Genomic DNA, 9,388 nt, shown 5'->3' with positions numbered 1-9,388 from the left:
TGTTATAACAAACTCCTTTTGAAAATATGAAATACAAAAGTATTTTTTTAAAATATGTCATTAACCTTAAGGTTGCTTCAATGAGAAGCTTGGTTCCTGTGGACGTGGTCATGGTTATGGTCTCATGGACTCATGATATTCAACTATATATACAGTGGTAGCTAGTTGCTAACTATATCAATATAGCCACGTACGTAGCCATTTCCTTATTGAAATCCTCAACTTGATGAATGTGGTATGTTCTCTTTATGCTTTAGTTCTAAGTTAGCTTATATTATAATCCGGATCGATCAATCTATAAGTAACAACAATAAAGGATTTAAGAAAGAAGGACCTGGCATGGGAACTTGCAGAAGAAGAAAGTGGCGTCTAAGGAAAGGGTTTATGGGATTTTGTCTCTCTTGACTCTTAATCCATTCATGTTTATATCTTGGTTTCATCAAGATTCAGATTGACCCGGAAAACCAACCTTTAATATCCACACACAATTCAGGTCCATGTGAATAGTGAATCTCCTTCCATCTTACGCCATGTTATTATTACGTCAATGAAGGACCGAGTCTAGTTGCTGAAACCAAAAGCTCGATCAACTCTGTTTTACAGTGGAAATTATTCTATGCACCGACGGTGTAAGTGACCCAACCCTTATAAAATAATCTCAACCCTTGATATTTATTATCAACTTTATTTTTAATAAACAAAAAGTGTATTTAATGAAATCTAACCATTCATTTATGTTGGTGCAAGTGCATGGCGGTGCTCTGAATAATCTCTCGTTTTACAGAATGTTTAAAACTTTAAATGATCTTCGGTCTCTGTGTTTTTGTCGAATTGAAATTTTTAATAATCCTCGTGTTAATGCTTACGACTTTGATCACTGATGTCAAACATTTATATTCATACAAAACTTGATGTGCCAATAATGGATTTAGCAAAAGTTTGTTCCTCTTTATTAGTCAAATTATTGAACACAAATGCCTGGGTGGGGATCATTTGCATATTATTAGTGAGAGTAGGTTGTGAGTAGGTATAGTAACAGTGGAGAGTCACTAGAACTAGACCCAATGCAGGGTTTGGTATGAATATTCGTCAGAAGCATGCAAGTCAGAAACTCGGAATTAGAATATGTGATTCATTAATTTGTTGGGAGAATATCTTATGGAAAATGTTTTCTTGATAATTAAGTGTTCAAGGCAAGTTGATATTGTGATTTCACATGATTGAAATTGCTGCTTTACTTGAGATTATTTAGGTGGAAACATTAATAGGTTTCTTTCTTTGAATCCTTCTGTACGTTCTGTAAGGGCAAAGGGCTTTCTGTTCATGCTTCAACTCCTTGGATCACAATTTTATGTTATCTAGGCCTTTTTATCTATTCAAACTTACCCATGAAGATTGCAATGAATATTTAACAGCCGGTGAATTGAATCAGGGTTTAGGTTTAGAGTCAATAATGTAGAATAACATTGCTTGGTTTCATTCAGTCCCTGTGTTCTGTAAGGGAAAGCCATGTTCATGCTTTAATTCCTTCAATTACAATTTCTTTTTAAAACCTATGGTCTTTTCATCTTTTCAAGACTTACCCATGAAAGGTCGCTATCAGTTTTTAACAGTTGGTTCATTCTAGTTTTCACTCTTCAGGAATAGTTTTCTTAGATTCTCGGACAGCTAAAGAGAACAGGGAGTCGAGAGTTGTTCATGTCAACTTGTGTTTTTCTGTATAGGCTTGCAGTCAATAATGCAGAGGAAGACTTGGGAGTCAATAAGTGAACCTTGTTATTCAGTTTCCCACTTCGATTGTTTTTGGGGCAAGTCAACAACAACTACACTACTTGTATATAATATCTTACTACTAGCTTTTTATTCTTTGTTTGATTAGTTGACAAATAATTGAGACAAACGAAATCTTAATTTTTAGTTTACGCGGTAAAAAATCCTACAATGCTTTAAAATATTAATACTCTTCAATAGTGGTTGAAGAGTATTAATTCGGTCAATAGTCGGAAAGTATAAGCGGTTGACAATTTGGATTTCACATAGAGGACATTGTAGACAAATATATGATGATGATTAAGAAAAGGGGGAATAGTTCATGTGCTAAATATGCAGCTTATGCCTTAAATGGAAAAGTATGTAATGAAATATGCTCAGCTTTTCATTCCCTCTCAAATTTGACACCATGCTGCTTTCCAGCTTGCATTGCATTAGAGAATGCCCCAAAATGTGAGAGTGACTTGAGGAAAATGACTTGACCTTGAATTCCCATCTTCTACCAAGAGCACTAAAGAAAAATCATAACAAAATGATTCAACAGCAGTTCTCTTTCTGTAACTGTATACAACCAAGAGTTATACAGAAAAGGAAGAAAAAACTGTTACAAACACAAAAAGTCATAAACCCCCACCCATTCCTTTTTGCTATACATATATGAGATATAGTACTTCATAAAAAAATAAAATGAAATGCAAAACTATCATGAACAAAGAGTTTGGGGAAAGATCTTGCATGACTGTGGCTTGATAACACTCTTGATTTTGTGAACTTTGCCATTTGGGTTTGCATTTTCTTGCACATTTTTTCCAACTCCATGACCCTCCGCTGCATACCATGTAAATGTTCTCTCAGTTTCTCGTTGTCAGCCGAGAGATCAAGTTTTCCAGCATAAAGAACGCGTTGTTCATTGGAATCATGACCATTCCTTCCCTCATTATCTACCTCAGTGACACTAAAAGGGGAGTCACCATAGGACTTGGGATTGTTAGTGGCATGAAATAAGCTCTTAAGCTTGACTTGCTGAGAAATGAGAGCTTGGACTGCTGATTTTGATGGGAATTTTGCATTCTGAGAAAGGTGTATGCAAGCTTCTTCCGAGAGCTTCTCATAGTTCAATAAACAACAGAGTTTCATCTTTTCCTCTTCGGACAATCCTCCATGTACCTATAACAAACCATGTTACCTATAACAAGCAAAACATCTATATGTGTACTTGGATTCAAATTCGACCTTTGCTTCTGATAGAATGAATTGAACATGTTTCCGAGCAGCCAGCTCTGCCATCTGCTAAAATTTCAATATTAGGCAAAGATATGGTAAAGTGCGCCTAATATGCCTCGAGTGGCCCTTCCAGAGAGGTTGATACAGAGAGCGCAAACTGGGTGTGCAAATGACAACCAGAGATCATAAAACGATGGTCAACAGCAATGTGAAGAGAAAATAGAGGAGACACTGAGACAGTAATACGATAAAAGAAGAATAAATGTAAGCATCGGCCTCATGGCTGAAACAAATGTAGGGTGCTGGTATATCCCCAGAACAAAACCAGAAGACAGACTTCATTTTGTTTCGATGTTCATTGCCTTTACTAATGAATACAGAATGTATTTTAGATCTGGATAGTACACTGCGCTCTCTGGATTAATCAATGACAGCATTAACAGCCTTTCCAGCAATAACTATTTAGCTCTCTTAAATTTAAATCATCATCAACAGACTCCTATAGTCATATTCCTAGCAGACTAGCAAAGGTTCTGAAATAACAAAGTCCACTGAAAAGTACAAACAACAGAATAATATCAGGAAAATTTGAACCATATATATTCATATCATGTGAACCCATATGTGCAAAAGCTTCAAATCACTAAATTAAACCCCCAAGCAATCGATCAGACAGATCAAAACAGTAAAGAAAATGCAAAATACCCAAGAGAGTAATAAGATTGATAAAAGGGGAATAATAAGCAGTGAAACGAAGATTGAAAGACGAAGACGAGTTCAGAATTGGAGACGAAACTTACTTTGATGTTTCTGCAACTAGTTTGCTTTGTCTTCTCTGCTCAAGTCTTCTTCTCCATTTCAGTTAGAAGTTAGAACAGGGGCGGAAAAACGACATCGTACACCTCGCTGTTTAACCCCGTTCCTTTTAGCAAATACTATTCAACCGCGGACCCTTTGCCCAAGCCGCCCATGATAATAAAGAAAAAGCCCAAACAAATCGTCTAGTAACCATGTATGTACAAAGACGTTTACAATCAAATGCGCACTCTGATCATTTTCAATATTACTCAACTAATATAATTAATGTTCATTCTAAAAAAAAAAAAAAAAAAAAAACTAATATATGTTTGCTTTTGCGGGAAGAAGACGAAAATAAGGACGAATTAACCATTGGATATATATCTCGCAAATCATCTGAGAAATTACGTCGATTTTGGGAATTGGACGAGAGGGAGAGATAGAGAAGCCATGAAGGAGGAAGCTTACACCGTCTGCCATTAATCCGAATAATCAGTCTTAAAACTTTGCAAGAAATAGAAACACTACGTTAATACATTGAAATAAATAATCTCAATTCGGGAAATTCTCAAGTACTTACATGCATGTCACGTACACATTTACAAATATGACAACACATTTGTTGTCATTGCGGTAATATGAGTAATTTTAAGTGTAATCTTAGTTTTGTTTGAGATGATTACTCAATTTAGGACATTGTTACATGTTTGTGAACAATTTGTTATTAATATTGTAACAAAATTTTCATTCAGAAATTAACATGCATGTACTGTTGATGAAATTTCATAATGTTAATGTAAGTGACCGAGGGGTAGTGACCGAGGGGGTCTAATTAACGTAAGAGAGAGAGAGAGAGAGAGATAGAGAGAGAGAGAGAGAGAGAGAGAGATAGAGAGAGAGAGAGAGAGAACGACACAAGCGAAGTATAGTGGTTCGTTTCCCGCCTTAGCGGGAAACTACGTCGCCACTTGAATGTTGTAGTATGTGTGTTTGGGATTACAAAGTGTGTAATGGAGTGTTGGATATGGAATGTCTTTCTAAGTGGGAGGAGAGTTCCCTTTATAGGTGAAGGAAACCATCTCCTTTACATTTTCTTAGATGTGGGACAAGAACCCACTATTCTAGTCTTGAAGCCATGTTGTGAAGGCAACCTTGCAAGGTCGGAAAGGTGGCTTCCCGGTGCCGTATTTGCCACTTCTGGATACCGTCGCGTAGCTTGAACATAGGGCTACAAGATGCAAGTAGCGGTTGGATCCCACGAGGGTGTTGTTTATGCCTGGTGAGGTAGCAAACTAGCCTTGCTAGTAGAGGTATCTACAAGTCCCCGAAGTCCCCGAGTAAGAGCAGCTTCTTGGTTGGGGAGTTATAAACATGAAGTCATCAAGCATAAGTGATGTCCGAGAGGCGCCTAGCCCCTACAAGTCCCCGAACTCCTTAAGCATGAAGGGACTCTTTAACATGCAACACAAATATAGGAGCATCGCACGTAGAATGCTTGTTGTATTGGGCAAAGTATGTGAGTTGCGCGGATATGTATTGGCATATACGAATGTACGATGTGCATGATACATGTTGATGTATATATGAATGACGCCGAGTATGATCGGTTATGACGTATAAAGTCGAGAACAAGTATGGTTGTGTGAACATATCACAAATAAGCATATGAATTGCATATGATGCGAGTGGTGTTCACAAGAAAATGAACGAGTCGAGTTGACGAGGTTACGCTCGGTGTAAGTTGCATGAGTGCCATGAAGGCAAGCGTTTGTAATTTCGTGAACGATGCATACGCAAACGCTTGTGTTTGTTTGGTTTTCGCTCGTATTAATGGAATGCGAAAAGAATTCAATTTGTTGCAAACGACAAATGGTAGAAGAATTCAATGTTCCATTAATGTGTATTATGTGGAGGGGATGCGAGTGTAAAGCTTGGGAATGCCGGAAGTCAAGAGCGTGAAAGCTCGGGGGTGCCGGGAAGGTTTGAGCGGAAAGCTCGGGGGTGCCGGGAAGGCGTGAGCGGAAAGCTCAAGGGTTGCCCAGAAGGCGTGAGTGGAAAGCTCAAGGGTTGCTGGGAAGGCATGAGCGATAAGCTCGTGAGCGGAAAGCTCGGGGTTGCCGGGAAGGCGTGAGCGGGAAGCTCAGGGGTTGCCGGGAAGGCATGTGCGGTAAGCTCGTGAGCGGGAAGCTCGGGGTTGCCGGGAAGGCGTGAGCGGGAAGCTCGGGGGTTGCCGGGAAAGCGTGAGAGGGAAGCTCGGGGTTGCCGGGAAGGCGTGAGCGGGAAGCTCGGGGTTGCCGGGAAGGCGTGAGCGGGAAGCTCGGGGTTGCCGGGAAGGCGTGAGCGGAAGCTCGGGGTGCCAGGAAGGCGTGAGCGGTAAGCTCGTGAGCGGAAGCTCGGGGTGCCGCGAAGGCGTGAGCGGGAAGCTCGGGGGTGCCGCGAAGGCGTGAGAGGAAGCTCGGGGGTGCCGCGAAGGCGTGAGCGGAAGCTCGGGGTGCCGCGAAGGCGTGAGCGGAAGCTCGGGGTGCCGCGAAGGCGTGAGCTGAAGCTCGAAGGTGCAGCGAAGGCGTGAGCGGATGCTCGAGGGTGCCGCGAAGGCATGAGCAGAAGTTCTTAAGCGGGAAGCTCGCAGGTGCCGCGAAGGTAAGAGCGGGTAGCTCAAAGATGATGAGCGTAACCGTTGCTAATTATGTTGGGCGGTATGTACAAGTCCCCGAAGTCCCTAGTGAAGGAGGGTTTTCTTGTGGGGTTGATACCAAAGCGTAGCTTTGTGCCGTATAACGAGCATAATTAGTGCAAGTTCGTCTTCCATCTAGAATTGGTCGGAGCGAACGCTTATGCCTTTTCGGGTGGGCCCCTGCTAGGCCCTCCGAGGAGTCCCCCACTCCTGGCTGTAGACCTCCGCATGGTCGGAAAACTGTTTGATGAGGGGAGCTGCGTATAAGCAGTGGGTGTTAGGTAGCGAACCTAATCTTTGATACCCAAGCGTCGGGGGTTAACCGCCCGATCAATGGCTGCCGTATGTTGCGTTAACCTGTCCCTTTACTCTTTCCCGGATGAGAACAAACTTGACCATAATGCCGCGTAGCAGTCATCGTCATTATGAGGCGTTGCCTTGCTGCCTGGCGGTTGGTCGTAGACCATAGACTCGTGGAGTCTAGACCCATTTAGGTATTTCCCGTTGGGAAAGTTTTGACAAAATATGGTGGCCAAGAGGCTAGACAAAATATTTACGTATAGTGTTCATGTAAATCTTGCTAATTGTATGAACAATAAATAAGGATGACATAGTTTGTTTATGTAAGTGTCACATATTTATTTAATTGAGTTGCAATTAAATAGAAGCACGGCATATGTGTATAGCATGTACTTGTAGTAAAGTTTGCTAATAACATTTTTGCATTGTTGTAAACATGCTAAGGATCATGGAGACATGTAAATGCATATCAAGTGTGATATATTGTAGGCATGCTTAGAAGTAGTCAAAGCATGTAAAGGCATGGCAATAGCTCTAATTGCAAGAGCGTAAAGGATGAGTTATAGTTACTTATCTTATGCCGATTTGGAGTGGGTTGGAATTTGAATCAATATAAGTACCCAAATCATGTTGGAGTTGTCCAAACATGACGCTCCATGTGATCGATTGGTGACCACAAATAGTTCGTTTTGGGCTTGCTCTCATGAGAGGTTGTCCGGTTGGATGAATGTTCATGTTTCCTCCTAACAAAATAAATGATTAACATTTAGTTGACATAGTTTAATTTGACCAAGAAAGATTGTCTTGTTCGTATATACACATATATCAACAAAGCAAGAGTGTACACCATATAAGCATGATGATTACCTGTGCCTCAAATTTAAATTTTGAACTAGCAATGAAACTTAGAGAAGCATTGAATCATAATATAGGTGTACCGGAGCCTACATGTAGAGTGTTATGAAAAACTAACTCCTTATACAAGTTGGTTTTTGGGACAAAACCATTGACCAAAGGTAAGAATGCGGTTGATATATAAAGTCATGATAAGAAGATAATGTGTTTGAAATATGACCATGCTTTATTAACCCAGTTAGGTCATACACACCATCATATGCTCTTTGTAGGACAACATATGAGACAAGCACAAGTAAGAAAATCATGAAGCTTAAACTTGTATGATACTAGTTGTCAAATGGCAGCATATATGTGTGACGTGTATGTGCGGGCAGTTGTCGCAAGGGGTATATAAGTACCGCATATATTTAAGCAAAGTATGGAAACGATGTAGTCAATTGACGACATACATATTGATTATATACAAATCTGTTTTGAATTTCAAATTGGTTGAATGAATATACAAAACTCATTTGTGCTATGATGATACTTGAAGCACAGCAACTATGCATGTACCATGAGCGTGTCAATTGTATAGGACATATATGTGAGAGATAGTCACCTGATGTGTACATGCAAATATGCAATAGCTAAAGGAACTTTTCCTTTAAAGAAGACGCTAGAGTAGCGTTAATAAAAGGCATGTGCAAGGCATTGTATGTCCGAGAAGACGTGTATCATGTACTTGATACGTGGCGGGATACACATTACACAAGGTTTTTCCACAATAAGTCAAGATGTCCTGAGATCATGCTTCACAGTTCAGACAAGTATATGAGGCATATAAAGCATGCTTCTGTTTTATTCGAAGAAGGCTGAAAAACTTATCTCGTTGTCAGCTTAGCTGAAAAGCTTTGAAGAGCTGTCTGATATTTCAAGGACGAATGCCCGGAAGGATGTGAAGGCTAGTTGCAGCTAAATCAAGATCCTTCTTCTGTTTTTGGTGAGTGCCCGAGAGGAGCATGATTTATTTGCAGATAAGGAAGAATTGCAGTGCCCAGAGATGAACACTTAGCTCAGTTCTTAAATGAGGAATTTAAACACGGGTGTCCATAGTGTTCTTCTGGGTGACCGGAAGATTGAAGCTTCGCTAAGATTGACTCTCCGCCAAGAAAATTGAATGTCTGCCAAGAGAAATGAAGCTCTGCCTAGAGGATTGACGCTGATACTCCGTCAAGAGCGACGCTTGACTGATGGAGATCTTCTTGCGTCAAGCCTAAGGATCTCGGTATGTTTTCTGGAGCCTGTGTCGACGGTAATGTTGGTGTATGAGAGTGACGAGCTAGCGCTGACGTTGGTGTCATGGCAGAGCCAACACTAATATCAAGATTGAGTGAATCAACGCTTGTGCCCAGATTTCGATGCCGACGCTGATGGGGCTTGGCGGCATTGACAAGGTAGCAGGCTGGCGGTGTTGCTGGATAGTGGTGCCTTGCGGGTTGGCAGAGCTTTTGGCTAGCGGTAGCCTTAGCCAGCGGAGGAAGCTGTGGCTAGCGGTGGTGGCCAGTGGAGGAAGGTTTTGCTAGCGGTAGCCTTGGCCAGCGGAGCATTTTACCGGCGGAGCATTGTCCACTGGTTGCAGGTTGGCAGAGCATTCTCTAGCGGTTGTCGATTGCCAGCGGTAGCGAGCTTTGGCCAGCGGCTAGGTGAGCTGCTGCGATGCTCAACTGACTACGTCAAGCTTGTTGACGTTGGAGATGTTTGTTGGAGAACTTTGCTTTTGGT

The 9,388-nt window shown here is 41.2% G+C and overlaps 1 protein-coding gene across 4 annotated transcripts; it reads right to left on the bottom strand.

The window, feature by feature from the left end:
* Nucleotides 1–2,303: 2,303 nt before the first annotated feature.
* Nucleotides 2,304–3,950, bottom strand: LOC133744515 (BTB/POZ domain-containing protein At3g22104-like). Of its 4 annotated transcripts, none has more exons than XM_062172613.1 (3): nucleotides 3,795–3,949; nucleotides 3,004–3,151; nucleotides 2,304–2,937 (listed from the first exon to the last, which is right to left on the bottom strand). In XM_062172613.1, the coding sequence occupies exons 2-3, from the start codon at nucleotides 3,055–3,057 to the stop codon at nucleotides 2,443–2,445; spliced, it is 549 nt and encodes a 182-aa protein (XP_062028597.1). In that variant the 5' UTR covers nucleotides 3,058–3,151; nucleotides 3,795–3,949; the 3' UTR covers nucleotides 2,304–2,442. The 4 variants fall into 4 exon arrangements, 3 of the variants coding, with proteins under 3 accessions (XP_062028597.1, XP_062028607.1, XP_062028602.1); XM_062172623.1 differs by having other exon boundaries at nucleotides 3,004–3,057; nucleotides 3,795–3,922; XM_062172618.1 differs by having other exon boundaries at nucleotides 3,004–3,545; nucleotides 3,795–3,914.
* Nucleotides 3,951–9,388: the final 5,438 nt, after the last annotated feature.

This window comes from Rosa rugosa, chromosome 1, assembly GCF_958449725.1.
Source record: "Rosa rugosa chromosome 1, drRosRugo1.1, whole genome shotgun sequence".
Lineage (NCBI taxonomy): Eukaryota > Viridiplantae > Streptophyta > Magnoliopsida > Rosales > Rosaceae > Rosa > Rosa rugosa.
Note: the sequence above shows the minus strand (reverse complement) of the source record. Positions and strands in the feature narration are given on the sequence as shown.

Excerpts from the sequence above, each read along its gene's own strand:
- LOC133744515 (XM_062172613.1), bottom strand. The coding sequence starts at position 3,057 with ATGGCAGAGCTGGCTGCTCGGAAACATGTTCAATTCATTCTATCAGAA. Across the intron at positions 2,938-3,003 it reads TCATTCTATCAGAAGCAAAG|GTACATGGAGGATTGTCCGA; the intron begins GTCGAATTTGAA and ends GGTTTGTTATAG.